A 16,195-nucleotide genomic window follows, 5' to 3' on the forward strand; every position below is an offset into this window, starting at 1 on the left:
GTGAGATCGTGGCCACGAGAGTATGGGCGCGCACTTGCGATGCAATCACAGCGCCGCCTATACTCTTGTGCGTGCGACCACGTCACTAGGTGTCCCGGCGTGCACAGGACCTCGGGCGCAGTGGGCGGCGTCCTGAGGGATGATTTGGAGCATGGGGGACGGTGTAAGGGACAGCAACGGACGCCACACGGCCCGCCCCCATGCACGATTTACAAGATTTTCAAACCGAAAGGTACAGTTTTATAAAGTATTTATTTTGGTTTAAAAGGGGGCACAAAAAGTATAGAAACCTTACTAGAATGCAGCCCACGAGCTGCAGAGGGGGAAACATTTAGGTTGAAAGCCAAATTTCTGATGACAGGTTCCCTTTAAACTATGGACTGTGAATCATCCAAACCTGCAAACTGCTTTAGAGCTGCTTAGAGCGCCGCTGTTTCACTATTATCGAATTTTACCGTATTGTAAGCTATTTGGAATTTAACTAAAGCGAAAATGAGTTTAGTTATTTCTAACCAGTGCAACATTTGTGATGGATTTGTCTTCCTTCTCCTCAGTACATGTACAGACGCTCAAGCCTTTCTCAGTGAAATACCGAGTGCTAGAAGCAAAAATATCCGTAAATTATACATGTGCTTCTCATTTTCTTGGTTTAAATATTCATTTTCCTTTTTCTTTTAGAGCCTAAGGAAGCAGGTGCTGACAACCGTAACATAGTTGATGATGGCAAATCCCAGAAGCTAACTCGCGAAGACATCGAGGCTTTGAAAGAAAAAGGCATTAAAGGCCAGGTTAGTCTAAGGGTGCGAAACCCTTCCATACATTCACATCTGCTAGTAGTGACCTCATTTATTATGTCAATTGTGGAACTTGTGGCATGAACCTACCTTTACTTGTGTAACGTAACAAATATATATATATGTCATCTGCATATTGTTAGAAATTGTGCTGCAAAGCTGCTTTATGGGCTCAAAAAAACTAAAATAAAAAAAAACAATTGTTCCTGTACTGAACCGCCATACCACGCTGTTACCTTTACTTTTGTTTTTTAGCTCCCCTGCAACTATCCTTAATTAATGTTTACATCCTGTACGTTCTTCCAGCTGTTCCTCTCTACATCTAGATTACAGATCCCAAAGGGTAGAGCTGGTTCTGTCTCACAGCTCACACCCTACCACCCTTTGCGCTCACCCCCTCCACTTACAGAGCACCATCTTGAAACTCCTACTCAGTCTCAAGATGGATAGATTGTTACATTTAGTTTCTCCCTCCTAACATGCTCTTTATGCTTTATGTGCTATCCTGACCCTCTCCTGCAGTCAGTATTGTTACAGACAATAATGTTAAATAGGGCTGTAGGGAAGCAATGACTCATTTCATGTATTATAATATAATTAGCACTCTGTAATGCCCTGCATCATGCTTTCTGGCCAAAGTCATAAGCGGATCAGATTCCTTGTTCCATGCGGAGCCTGCAGTGTTCTCTTCCTGCTTTCCATCTCTGTGCACATCACCAGTCACTTTAAACTTGCCATGGTTCACAGACCACACCCCATGACATCATGGTTCACAGGCCACACACCCATGACATCATGGTTCACAGGCCACATCCCCATGACATCATGGTTCACAGGCCACACCCCCATGACATCATGGTTCACAGGCCACACCCCCATGACATCATGGTTCACAGGCCACACCCCCATGACATCATGGTTCACAGGACACTGGAAGTCTCAGCACACACAGGGAATCTCTGTTCTCTCTGCTTTGTAGCAGGAAGTAAGGAGTTAGAAGTCACATAGGCTCTGCTATGCTCTGTTCACCACTCTACAGTGCTGGCCAAAAGTATTGGCACCCCTGCAATTCTGTCAGATAATACTCAGTTTCTTCTTGAAAATGATTGCAATCACACATTCTTTGGTATTATCTTCATTTAATTTGTCTTCAATGAAAAAAAAAAAAAATTGTCATAAAGCCAAATTGGATATAATTCCACACCAAACATAAAAAAGGGGGTGGACAAAAGTATTGGCACAAATCATGTGATGCTTCTCTAATTTGTGTAATTAACAGCACCTGTAACTTACCTGTGGCACCTAACAGGTGTTGGCAATAACTAAATCACACTTGCAGCCAGCTGACATGGATTAAAGTTGACTCAACCTCTGTCCTGTGTCCTTGTGTGTACCACATTGAGCATGGAGAAAAGAAAGAAAGCCAGGCTGGAGTTTGCCAAAACTTACCTGAGAAAGCCTAAAACGTTTTTGAAGAATGTCCTCTGGTCATATGAGACAAAAGTAGAGCTTTTTGGGAAAAGCCATCAACATAGAGTTTAAAGGAAAAAAAAGAGACATTTAAAGAAAAGAACACGGTCCCTACAGTCAAACATGGCGGAGGTTCCCTAATGTTTTGGAGTTGCTTTGCTGCCTCTGCACTGGACTGCTTGACTGTGTGCATGGCACTATGAAGACTACCAACAAATTTTGCAGCATAATGTAGGGCCCAGTGTAAGAAAGCTGGGTCTCCCTCAGAGGTCATGGATCTTCCAGCAGGACAATGACCCAAAACACACTTCAAAAAGCACTAGAAAATGGTTTGATAGAAAGCACTGGAGACTACTAAAGTGGCCAGCAAAGAGTCCAGACCTGAACCCCATAGAACACCTGTGGAGAGATCTCAAAATGGCAGTTTGGAGAAGGCGCCCTTCAAATCTCAGGGACCTGGAACAGTTTGCCAAAAAGAATGGTCTAAAATTCCAGCAGAGCATTGTAAGAAACTCATTGATGGTTACCGGAAGCGGTTCTTCGCAGTTATTTTGGCTAAAGGTTGTGCAACCAAGTATTAGGCTAAGGGTGCCAATACTTTTGTCTGGCCCATTTTTGGAATTTTGTGTGAAATGATCAATGATTTGATTTTTTTTGTTTCATTCTCTTTTGTGTTTTTTCATTGCAAGCAAAATAAATGAAGATAATAATACCAAAGAATTTGTGATTGCAATTATTTTCAAGAAGAAACTGAGTATTATCTGACAGAATTGCAGGGGTGCCAATACTTTTGGCCAGCACAGTATATAGCCAGGAGCCTATCTGCCCAGACCTGCAGATTTTAAGTCACATATAGAGATGCATTTACAGTTAGGTTCCCGAATAATAAGAGATTACCTTGTCGTGGTATTTCGGGCACAATTGCGTTGATCAATACATTTGCTATATATCTTTTCTATTTCAAACACCCTTAGCAGTTATGCAATTTTCCAGTTAGCCAAATGTATTTTTCATTGTTCTAATATTCCTATAGCGGTTATGCTTTATCTATATTTCCTTATAATATAGTGTTTAGTGTGCAGCTTTTTCACTTTACTATAGTTATGTGTTTTTCTTTTTCGCTCCTAATTGGGAGACCCAGACAGTGGGTGTATAGCTACTGCCCTCTGGAGGCCGCACAAAGAACTACACTCAAAAGTGTAAGGCCCCTCCCCTTCTGGCTATACACCCTCCCGTAGGAGTACAGATTCCTCAGTTTTAGCTTTGTGCGCAAGGAGGTCAGACACGCACGCATAGCTCCATTGTTTTTAGTCAGCAGCAGCTGCTGACTATGTCGGATGGAAGAAAAGAGGGCCCATAAACAGGGCTCCCAGCATGCTCCCTTCTCACCCCACTGTATGTCGGAGGTGTTTGTAAGGTTGAGGTACCCATTGCGGGTACGGCGGCAGGAGCCCACATGCTGATTCCTTCCCCATCCCTTGTTACAGGGCTCTGGGTGAAGTGGGATTTACTGGTCTCCAGGCACTGAGACCGTGCTCCATCTACAGCCCCTGGAGAAGATGCTGGATGGAGCGGAGTACATCAGGGACATGGCCCTGCTTCCTCAAGGTACTCTGTGTCCCCGTGCATTTGGCGCTCACACCGCAGCATGCTGGGTGTTGTAGTGCGCCGGGGGACATCAGCGCTACGGCGCTTGTGCCATGGCCTCATTCAGCTTCGCTGAAGCAGGCACACTTCTAGGAATCGGTCGCGCCGGCCGCTGGGACTGCGGCGCGGCTGGCACTTGTGGTGCGCCGGGGACTTCAGCGCGGCCCGCGCTTTTACGGCGGCCGCGCTGATAACTCGAGTCCCCGGCTTTTGCGGCCTGCTTCCGTTCGTTCCCGCCCCCGGACCTGCCAGTCAGGAGAGGGGCGGGACGCTGGCCACGTCTAGGAATCGGTCATGCCGGCCGCTGGGACTGCGGCGCGGCTGGCACTTGTGGTGCGCCGGGGACTTCAGCGCGGCCCGCGCTTTTACGGCGGCCGCGCTGATAACTCGAGTCCCCGGCTTTTGCGGCCTGCTTCCGTTCGTTCCCGCCCCCAGACCTGCCAGTCAGGAGAGGGGCGGGACGCTGGCCAGTGCATCAGCGCTGAGGGCTGGAGTCGTTTTTACATACTCCAGCCCTCACAATCGGCACAGAGGGGACACTGTTTCCCGCACTTTTGTTTGGGAACTCCCACGGACCGCCCCTCTCCACAGACGCCGGCAGCCATTCCTGCTGACACACTGAGCTGCAGAGGGGAGCCGGGGAGACCCAGACAAGGAATTCTGCAGCCTCTTACCCGCTATTCAGCGGGCGGTAAGCAGCCCTCAGGGCTCACCCCCTCTTGTGCCAGTAGTATTCTTAGTATTTTGTTTCTACAAATACTTTGTATTGCATAGCGCTGGTCGCCCTTTGGCTATAGACTCTCTCACATTGCAGAGAGCCAGCAGCATGTCGTCCGTAAAACGCAAGGGTGCCAAGGCACAGACATTATATGCTTCCTGCACCGCATGTGGGACTTTTCTACCGGCAGGCTCCACGGACCCCCATTGTGTGCAGTGCTCGGCCCCTGCGGCGCTTGCACAGTCGGGACCTCTGCTGGACGTGACCCAGGGTGTACCACCTGTGAATGCTGTCCAGGTGACAGGAACTGAGTTTGCAGCTTTTGCTGACAGAATGTCTCTCACTATGTCACAAATTCTTGACACATTGCGAGCTAGGCCTGTACTTCAGGCCACGGACACTGTGCAATCATTGCCCCCTGGTCCCCCTCAGCTCCAAGCTCCGGGACGGGCATATACACCTCAGGGTGAAGACTCTGACTCGGACGATGGCCCCGGGCAGCCTAAGCGGGCTCGCTATGACGGGCCTTCACATTCATCTCAATGGTCAGGATCCCAGCGAGATGAATCTATGGGTGATGAGGCGGACGTAACTGATCAGGATTCTGATCCTGGGACCGCTCTCAATCTAGATACACCAGATGGTGACGCCATAGTTAATGATCTTATATTTAACATCAATAAGATGTTAAATATTTCCCCACCAGCTCCTCTTGTGGAGGAGTCAGCTTCGCAGCACGAGAGAATCCATTTCAGATACCCTAAGCGTACTTTAAGCACTTTTCTGGACCACGCTGACTTTAGAGACGCAATCCAGAAACCCCACGCTTATCCTGAAAGGCGTTTTCCTAAACGGCTTAAAGATACACGCTATCCTTTTCCCCCTGAGGTGGTCAAGGGTTGGACCCAGTGTCCAAAAGTGGATCCTCCAATTTCCAGGCTTGCAGCTAGATCCTTGGTTGCAGTTGAAGATGGAGCGGCACTTAAAGATGCCACTGACAGGCAGATGGAGCTCTGGCTGAAATCCATCTATGAAGCGATTGGAGCGTCATTAGCGCCTTCTTTTGCAGCCGTATGGGCACTCCAAGCTATCTCAGCCGGGCTTGCGCGAGTTGACTCCGTCACACGTGCATTTGCCCCGCAGGTAGCACCATTGACCTCGCAAATGGCGGCATTCGCGTCGTACGCGATTAATGCTGTTCTTGACGCTACAAGCCGCACGGCAGTGGCGTCAGCCAACTCCGTTGTTTTGCGTAGGGCCCTGTGGTTGAGACATTGGAAAGCAGATTCTCATTCCAAGAAGTGCTTAACCAATTTGCCTTTTTCTCGTGACCGATTGTTTGGAGAGCGTTTGGATGAAATCATCAAACACTCCAAGGGTAAGGACTCATCCTTACCGCAACACAGACAAAACAGACCCCAACAGAGGAAGGGTCAGTCTGGTTATCGGTCCTTTCGAGGACCGGGCAGGTCCCAGTTTGCCTCGTCAAAAAAGACTCAAAAAGACCAGAGACGCTCAGATTCTTGGAGGTCTCAGTCACGCCCAAAAAGGACAGCCGGAGGAACCGTTGCCAAGACGGCGTCCTCCTGACTTGCGGTCTCCGATTCCCACACCCGCGGTCGGTGGGAGGCTTTCCCACTTTGGCGACATCTGGCTGTCACACGTCAAAGACCGTTGGGTGAGGGATATTCTGTCTCACGGGTACAGGATAGAGTTCAGTTCTCGTCCGCCAACTCGTTTCTTCAGAACTTCTCCACCACCAGACCGAGCCGATGCTCTGTTGCAGGCGGTGGCTGCTCTAAAGGCGGAAGGAGTGGTGACCTCCGTCCCTCTTCAGGAACAAGGTCACGGTTTTTACTCCAATCTGTTTGTGGTCCCAAAAAAGGACGGATCGTATCGGCCCGTCCTGGATCTAAAGTTGCTCAACAGACACGTAAAAGTCAGGAGGTTCCGGATGGAATCCCTACGCTCCGTCATAGCCTCAATGTCTCAAGGAGATTTTCTAGCATCAATAGATATCAAAGATGCGTATCTCCACGTGCCGATCGCACCAGAGCATCAGCGTTTCCTACGCTTCGTCATACACGACGAACACCTGCAGTTCGTAGCGTTACCTTTCGGTCTGGCAACAGCCCCCCGGGTCTTCACCAAGGTCATGGCAGCAGTAGTAGCTGTTCTGCACTCGCAGGGTCACTCGGTCATCCCGTATCTAGACGACCTGCTTATAAAGGCACCCTCTCAAGAGGCATGCCAACACAGTCTGAAGGTGGCACTAGACACTCTCCAGAGTTTCGGGTGGATTATCAACTTTCCAAAGTCTCATCTAACCCCGACCCAATCTCTGACTTATCTTGGCATGGAGTTTCATACTCTCTCAGCGATAGTGAAGCTTCCACTGGACAAGCAGTGCTCGCTACGGACTGGAGTGCAATCTCTCCTTCAGAGCCAGTCGCACTCACTGAGGCGCCTCATGCATTTCCTAGGAAAGATGGTAGCAGCAATGGAGGCAGTCCCGTTCGCGCAGTTTCATCTGCGCCCTCTACAATGGGACATTCTACGCCAATGGGACGGGAAATCGACGTCCCTCGACAGGACTGTCTCCCTCTCTCAGACTGCCAAGGACTCTCTGCGTTGGTGGCTTCTCCCCACCTCATTGTCACAGGGAAAGTCGTTCCTTCCCCCGTCCTGGGCAGTGGTCACGACGGATGCGAGCCTATCAGGGTGGGGAGCGGTGTATCTCCACCACAGGGCTCAGGGGATGTGGACTCTGGAAGAGTCCACCCTGCAGATCAATGTTCTGGAAATCAGAGCAATCTATCTTGCCCTGCGAGCCTTCCAACAATGGCTGGAAGGCAAGCAGATTCGGATTCAGTCGGACAATTCCACGGCGGTGGCGTACATCAACCACCAAGGGGGAACACGCAGTCGCCAAGCTTTTCAAGAAGTCCAACGGATTTTGACGTGGGTGGAAAGCAGAGCGTCCACCATATCCGCAGTTCACATCCCAGGCGTGGAAAACTGGGAAGCAGACTTTCTCAGTCGCCAGGGCATGGACGCAGGAGAATGGTCCCTTCACCCGGACGTGTTTCAGCAGATCTGTTGCCGCTGGGGGACGCCGGACGTCGATCTGATGGCGTCACGACACAACAACAAGGTCCCAGTTTTCATGGCACGGTCTCACGATCACCGAGCACTGGCGGCAGACGCCTTGGTTCAGGATTGGTCGCAATTCCGACTCCCCCTATGTGTTCCCACCTCTAGCATTGTTACCCAGAGTTCTCCGGAAAATCAGGTCCGACTGCCATCGAGCCATACTCGTCGCTCCAGATTGGCCAAGAAGGTCGTGGTACCCGGATCTGTGGCATCTCACGGTAGGCCAACCGTGGACACTACCAGACCGTCCAGATTTGCTGTCTCAAGGGCCGTTTTTCCATCTGAATTCTGCGGCCCTGAACCTGACTGTGTGGCCATTGAGTCCTGGATCCTAGCGGCCTCAGGTTTATCTCATGAAGTTGTTGCCACAATGAGACAGGCTAGAAAACCATCCTCAGCTAAGATCTATCACAGAACGTGGAAGATATTCTTAGCGTGGTGCTTGGCTCAAGGGTTTTCTCCCTGGCCATTTGCATTGCCAATTTTTCTTTCCTTCCTGCAGTCTGGGTTGGAAAAAGGTTTGTCGCTTAGCTCTCTTAAGGGTCAAGTCTCCGCGCTATCCGTATTCTTTCAGAAGCGCTTGGCACAGCTTTCTAAAGTACGCACGTTTCTCCAAGGAGTTTGTCATATCGTTCCTCCTTACAGACGGCCATTGGAACCCTGGGATCTGAACAAGGTTCTCATTGCTCTCCAGAAGCCGCCTTTCGAGCCTTTGAAAGAGGTTCCCCTTTCTCGGCTTTCACAAAAGGTAGTTTTTCTTGTGGCGGTCACGTCTCTTCGAAGAGTGTCCGAGCTAGCGGCGTTATCTTGCAAATCTCCCTTCCTGGTGTTTCACCAAGACAAGGTAGTACTGCGTCCAATTCCAGAGTTTTCTCCCAAGGTGGTTTCTTCCTTTCATCTCAATCAGGATATCACTTTACCATCTTTGTGTCCGCATCCAGTTCACCAATTTGAAAAGGGTTTACATCTGTTGGACCTGGTGAGAGCACTCAGGATTTACATTTCTCGCACGGCGGCTCTACGCCGTTCTGATGCGCTCTTTGTCCTAGTCGCTGGTCAGCATAAGGGATCGCAAGCTTCCAAATCCACCCTGGCGCGGTGGATCAAGGAACCAATTCTTCACACATACCGTTCTGCTGGGCTTCCGATTCCATCTGGACTGAAGGCCCATTCTACCAGAGCCGTGGGTGCGTCCTGGGCATTGCGGCATCAGGCTACGGCTCAGCAAGTGTGCCAAGCGGCTACCTGGTCGAGTCTGCACACGTTTACCAAACACTATCAAGTGCATACCTACGCTTCGGCAGATGCCAGCCTAGGTAGACAGGTCCTTCAGGCGGCGGTGGCCCACCTGTAGGAAGAGGCTGTCTGACAGCCCGTTCATGTGGTATCTTTTTACCCACCCAGGGACTGCTTTTGGACGTCCCACTGTCTGGGTCTCCCAATTAGGAGCGAAAAAGAAGAAGGGAATTTTGTTTACTTACCGTAAATTCCTTTTCTTCTAGCTCCAATTGGGAGACCCAGCACCCGCCCTATTTGTTCTTAGGGTTTCGTTTTTCGGGTGCACATGTTGTTCATGTTGTTTCTTAAGTTCTCCGATCGTGTTATCGGATTGAATTTGTTTTTGAAACTGTTATTGGCTTTCCTCCTTCTTGCTTTGGTACTAAAACTGAGGAATCTGTACTCCTACGGGAGGGTGTATAGCCAGAAGGGGAGGGGCCTTACACTTTTAAGTGTAGTTCTTTGTGCGGCCTCCAGAGGGCAGTAGCTATACACCCACTGTCTGGGTCTCCCAATTGGAGCTAGAAGAAAAGGAATTTACGGTAAGTAAACAAAATTCCCTTCTTTAAGCTAGCACCTAATTCACACACATTGGTGTTCCAGACAGGGTTTTTTTTTTACATTAGTACATCATCACCACATCTGACAGCTCGGGAACAGAGCAGAATTTTAACATCAATTAAATGATGACATTCCTTAATTTTTGATAGGCAGTGCAATAATTTAATCATCTGTGTAGCTGGAAAAATGCTTTAAGACTCTTCATCTTAAAAGATGCCCCTGTACGTCCAGAAATGGTCAGGTACACAATGGATTTTATAAAGTTGTGATGAAGATTCATCGTCTTACCATTGTTATCTTTTTTTATTTATTTTATTCTGCTCTGCAAATAGGCTGCCTTTCCTATGTAACTGCAGAGATCAGCGATACCTTGTCTGTCTGTCACTAGTTTCCTTATGTTTCAGACAGACTGCCATGAGCCGTGCGTTACATTTGTGTTACTTACGTCACAGTTAGTGTTTTGTCTTGGGAAGATCTGTATAAACCCCTTAGGGGTACTTTGCACGTTGCGACAAAGCTACTGCGATATCGTCCGGGTCAAATCGAAAGTGACGCACATCCGGCGCCGGTAATGACGTCGCAACGTGTAAAGCCTAGATGCGCCGATTAAATGATTGCAAAGCGTCGTAAATCGGTGATCTGTGTAGCGTCGGACATTTTCATAATGTCGCACCAATAGGAGATACAATGTTGTTCTTCGTTCCTGCGGCAGCACAAATCGCTGTGTGTGAAGCCGCAGGAGCGAGGAACATCTCCTTACCTGCCTCCACCAACTATGTGGAAGGAAGGAGGTGGGCGGGATGTTTACATCCCGCTCATCTCCGCCCCTCCACTTCTATTGGCCGCCTGCCATGTGACGTCGCTGTGATGCCGCACGACCCGCCCCCTTAGGAAGGAGGCGGGTCGCCGGCCAGAGCGACGTCGCAGGGCAGGTAAGTGCGTGTGCAGCTGCCGTAGCAATAATGTTCGCTACGGCAGCTAACACAAGATATCGCATGTGCGACGGGGGCGGGAACTATCGCGCTCGGCATCGCTAGCATGTCACAGCATGCAAAGTATCCCTAACAAAGGAAGAGACTTTAGGCATTAAGGTGTCAGTTTATTTCTATTTTGCAGATCTGCACCAAAATTCTCAAAAACATTTGGTATTCTCTTCCTATACAGTTGAACGACAAATCTTTGCTGATCATATTAGCATTTTTTAGCAATTTTTTTTGCCTCGTTTTGATCATTTTTTTCAAGTAAAATCTGCTCCAAAAAAAATCAAAAGGCTGCAAAAAATGCTCCCGGGACTAAAAACTCCCCAAAAAGGAGTGATTCTTCTGAGCCCACTACCGCAATATAGTGGGGTTGTCCGATCAACAATGTGTAGTCCCTATGCATAGTATAGGTGATAATTGTATGATCAATGGGACAATCACGAGTAACAACTGGTATCTTTCTCCAATGAGATGAAGTGGTGTGCTTGTACGGCCATCACTATAGACAGCTAATACAACTGGGGTACGGGAACCCTGGTCTTGTCATTGACAGTCGGACCGCCTACCGCCCATCCCACCCACACACCCCAGCAATGATATATTGTCACCAGGTACAGGTGATAATTGATGTTTATAGGATAATTTCTCACCTATAGATTATTTCTTGGTTTGTTTTTTTGCACATTTGACATGTGGGAAATGTTATTTATTAACTATTTTGTGTATATATACATAACTTTCTGGTTTAAGAGCATAAAAAAATCAAAGTTTGAATATTGCAAACCAAATTTTCTGCATTTTCACCAATAAACACAAAATTAATTGTCCTAAATGTACCACTATCCTGAAGTACAATAGATCACAAATAAAAAATCTCAGAATCACTGGGATCATTGAAGTGTTCAAGAGTTATTAACTCTTAAAGTGACTCTAATCCGAATTTTAAAAATTGTCCGGGTTAGGAGGGTGACAACAGGCTGGGGTTGAAGGGGTTAAAGGACTTTTAAGTGCTGTATTGGTAATACACTATAGAAATACAACTAGAGGTCCAGGACGGCCGCTCGTTTTATCAATATGTATATTAAAAAGATTTAATGAAATCTGTGATAAGAACCAGTATGAATTAGGTATTTATATATGAGCTTGCATGCTGCGGATTCCAAAATCCATGACATAGGTGTGTGTGTGTGAAAAAAAAAAAATAAAATAAAAAAAAAAAAAAATATATATTTTATTTTATTTCACATAAATGTGTATATGTATAATATCTCAGAAAAAGCCAGCACTGCTTGAAAATGGCATGCAACAAATAAAAAGTGTAAATTCACAAACTCATTCCAACTGTACTATAATGCAAAATGAGATTTTTAGCAAACCATTGATCACTTTTTTGAGCCACCGCTGCCACATCACAGCAAATCTCAACAGGGGGGGTCCTACTCTATATTTTATATTTTAATTGTGCCATGCGGCCTCCCAATTACATTAACAACATGTTTTTAAAATGTTGCATGCCATTTTCAGGCAGTGCTGGCTTTCCTCTTCTTTTTTTTCTGTTATTTATTGGTCTGGTGGTTGACCCCCATCATGCCGTGCACATCTGTTGTGGTTTGCAAATTCCTTCTGTTTCTGTCAAAATTAATTTTGGTAGCTGTTCTCATTCAGCCACCTCATTCTTTTCCACAGGCTTTATTAATTAAGCACTATTTACTTGGGCCTGCTCAGCCTTTATTCATGGCTGCTGGTCGGGCACTGTGAAGGCCAGTTCTGACATTGTCCTGGTGTGTATGGCATCTGCTGCACATGCTGGGACCTGGGCTGTCATTATTCGCAGTTGGCTCTCTTTGCAACCTGGAAGCGGTTCTGAAATGTTACAGGTAAATGTGTTGCTTCAATATGGTTCTGCCTTTAACGTAATTAGGAGGCTGCATGGCACAATGAAAATATAAAATATTGAGTAGACCTCCCTAATGAGATTTGCTGTGACGTGGCAGGGGTGGCTCAAAAAATTGATCAATTGTTTGCTAAAAATCTCATTTTGTATTATAGTATAGTTGGAATGATGTTGTGAATTTACACTTTTTTCTGATATATACATTATAAAGTGATAATGTCTACAAAGCACTGTGGAATATGATGGCTCCAAATATACGGTATAGCCTAAGTAAAAGTAAATGAATATGTTATATATGTTCATTCTTACATGGGCTACAGTCTGATGATTTGTCAGCAGAGAAGGGAATTTTGTTTACTTACCGTAAATTCCTTTTCTTCTAGCTCCAATTGGGAGACCCAGACAATTGGGTGTATAGCTATTGCCTCTGGAGGCCACACAAAGTATTACACTTAAAAGTGTAAGGCCCCTCCCCTTCTGGCTATACACCCCCAGTGGGATCACTGGCTCACCAGTTTTAGTGCCAAAGCAAGAAGGAGGAAAGCCAATAACTGGTTTAAAGACCAATTCAATCCGAGGAAACATCGGAGAACTGAACCATACCACATGAACAACATGTGTACCCGAAAAAACAGAAAAACCCAGAGAAAACAGGGCGGGTGCTGGGTCTCCCAATTGGAGCTAGAAGAAAAGGAATTTACGGTAAGTAAACAAAATTCCCTTCTTCTTTGTCGCTCCATTGGGAGACCCAGACAATTGGGATGTCCAAAAGCAATCCCTGGGTGGGTAAAAGAATACCTCATGATAGGGCCGTCAAACGGCCCTCTCCTACAGGTGGCCAACCGCCGCCTGAATGACTTATCTACCTAGGCTGGCGTCTGCCGAAGCGTAGGTATGCATCTGATAATGCCTGGTAAAAGTAAGTAGACTCGACCAGGTGGGTGCCTGACACACCTGCTGAGCCGTAGCCTGGTGCCGTAATGCCCAGGATGCACCCACGGCTCTGGTAGAATGGGCCTTCGGCCTTGAGAGAACCAGAAGCCCAGTAGAACTGTAGGTTTCAAAAATTGTATCCTCGATCCCCCGAGCAAGGGTGGATTTGGAAGCTTGCGACTGTTTACGCCGACCAGCGACAAGGACAAAGAGTGCATCCGGGTGGCGCAGGAGCGCCATGCGGGAAGTAGAACCTGAGTGCTCTCACCAGAACCAACAGATGCAAATCTTTCTGAAATTGATGGACTGGACGAGGACACAAAGAAGGTGAGGTGATATCCTGATTGATATGAAAGTGGGATACCACCTTAGGGAGAAATCCCGGAACCGGACGCAGAACTACCCTGTCCTGGTGAAGGACCAGGAAGGGAGTTTGTATGAGAGCGTTGTTAGCTCGGAAACTCTCCTAAGAGACGAGACCGTTACTAGAAGGCCACTTCCCGTGAAAAGCGGGAAGGGAGACATCCTTCAAAGGCTCGAAAGGCGGCATCTGGAGAGCAATTAGAACCTTGTTCAGATCTCAGGGCTCTAACGGCCGCTTGTACGGAGTGCTGAGAAGACAAACTCCCCGTAGGAACGTGCGTACCTGAGGAAGTCGTCGTTTCTGAAAAAATACAGATAGCGCTGAGACTTGTCCCTAAAGGGAACTGAGCGACAACCCATTTTCCTACCTAGATTGCAGGAAGGAAGGAAACATAGACGATGCAACCGGCCAGGGAGAAACACCCTGCGCCGAGCACCGAGATAAGAACATCTTCCACGTCCTGTGGTCAATCTTGGCGGACGTTGGTATGCTAGCCTGTCTCATGGTGGCAACCACGTCCTGAGGTAATCCTGACGACACTAGGTTCCAGGACTCAATGCCACACCAACCGGTTGAGGGCCGTAGAATTCAAATGGAAGAATGGCCCTTGAGACAGCCAGTCTGATTGGTCTGGTAGTGCCCCCGGTTAGCCTACCGTGAGGCACCACAGAACCGAGTACCACAACATCCTCGGCCAATTTGTAGCGACGAGGATGGCGCGGCCGCAGTCGGTCTTGATCTAGCGCAGTACTCTGGGCAACAATGCCAGAGGTGGCACCTAAGGTAGCTGGAACTGCGACCAATGCTGAACTAAGGCGTTTGCCGCCAGAGCTCGATGATTGTGAAACCGTGCCATGAAGCTGGCACATTGTTGTTGTGCCGTGACGCCATTAGATCGACGTCCGGCCTCTGTCAGCGGCGCCAGATCTCCTGAAACCCGTCCGGGTGAGGAGACCATACTCTTTCGGCCACACCTCAGCGACTTAGGAAGTCAGCTTCCTAGTTTCCACACTTGGGGTGTGAATTGTGGATATGGTGGATGCCGTGTCTTCCACCCACATCAGAACCTGCCGGACTTCCTGGAAGGCTTGCCGGTTGCGCGTTCTTCCTTGGTGGTTGATGTATCCATCTGTCTGTCAGTGGCATCTTTGAGTTTGCAGTTCCATCTCCCACTGCAACTATGGATCTAGCTACAAGCCTGGAGATTGGAGGATGCCGCTCGGGACACTGGGTCCAGTCCTTGACCAAGTCAGGGGACAGGGATAACGTGTATCCTAAGCCGTTTGGAGAAGCGCATATCTGGATAAGCGTGGTGTTCCTGGACTGCCTCTCTGAAGGCAGAGTGGTCCAGAAAAATACGTGAAGCTGACTCCTCCACTGGAGGAGCTGTGAGAAATAACCCACATTCTATAGATGGACGCTATAAGATTATTTACTATGGCGTCACGAGCAGGTGTATCCAGATTGAGAGCGGTCTCAGGATCAGAATCCTGAGCCGCTACTTCCGCCTCATTACACAGCGAGTCCTTCTGCTAGGACCCTGATGAAACCGAGGCCGCTCATAGTGAGCCCGCTTAGGCTGTCTGGGACTGACGTCCGTGCAGAGCCGTGACTCTGGGATGCGTGTGACATTCCCGGAGCTGTTAGTTATTCACACTGAGGGGGGCCATGGATCAATGATTCAACAGTGCCCTTGTGAGAGACATGTCCGGACTGCTAGGCTTCTAGTATCATAGCCATAGTCTCAGAAAAACTGTCAGTAAATACTGCAGACACCGTCCTCATCTAGAGAAGGAAGCCGTGGGCGTGCCTGAGAAAGTGCGGGAATCCGGATTCACAGTGCACACAGTGAGAGGGGTGGAGTATGCAAAACATACTCCAGCTCTCAGCGCTGCTGTGCTATGCAGCGTCACGCCCCTACCCTGACTGTCAGGGCTGTGGGCGGTAACGAAGGGAGACTAGGCCCAGAAGCCGGGGACTCGAGTTAACAGCGCGGCCGCCGTAAAAGCGCGGGCCGCGCTGAAGTCCCCGGCGCACCACAAGTGCCAGCCGCGCCGCAGTCCCAGCGGCCGGCGCGACCGAGTCCTAGAAGTGGCCAGCGTCCCGCCCCTCTCCTGACTGGCAGGTCTGGGGGCGGGAACGAACGGAAGCAGGCCGCAAAAACCGGGGACTCTAGTTATCAGCGCGGCCGCCGTAAAAGCGCGGGCCGCGCTGAAGTCCCCGGCGCACCACAAGTGCCAGCCGCGCCGCTGCCAGCGGCCGGCTCGACCGATTCTTAGAAGTGGCCAGCGTCCCGCCCCTCTCCTGACTGGCAGGTCTGGGGGCGGGAACGAACGGAAGCAGGCCGCAAAAGCCGGGGACTCTAGTTATCAGCGCGGCCGCCGTAAAAGCGCAGGCCGCGCT

At 48.8% G+C, this 16,195-nt stretch overlaps 1 protein-coding gene across 1 annotated transcript in view; it reads left to right on the top strand.

Moving 5' to 3' along the window:
- The window catches only part of TRMT6 (tRNA methyltransferase 6 non-catalytic subunit), an 81,835-nt gene that overhangs the window by 15,450 nt on the left and 50,190 nt on the right, over positions 1-16,195 (top strand). Inside the window, exon 3 of the mRNA XM_075339313.1 lies at positions 679-788. Coding sequence (XP_075195428.1) covers positions 679-788 — 110 coding nt within the window. The remainder of the gene's footprint in view (positions 1-678; positions 789-16,195) is intronic.

This window comes from Anomaloglossus baeobatrachus, chromosome 3 (genome assembly GCF_048569485.1).
Source record: "Anomaloglossus baeobatrachus isolate aAnoBae1 chromosome 3, aAnoBae1.hap1, whole genome shotgun sequence".
Lineage (NCBI taxonomy): Eukaryota > Metazoa > Chordata > Amphibia > Anura > Aromobatidae > Anomaloglossus > Anomaloglossus baeobatrachus.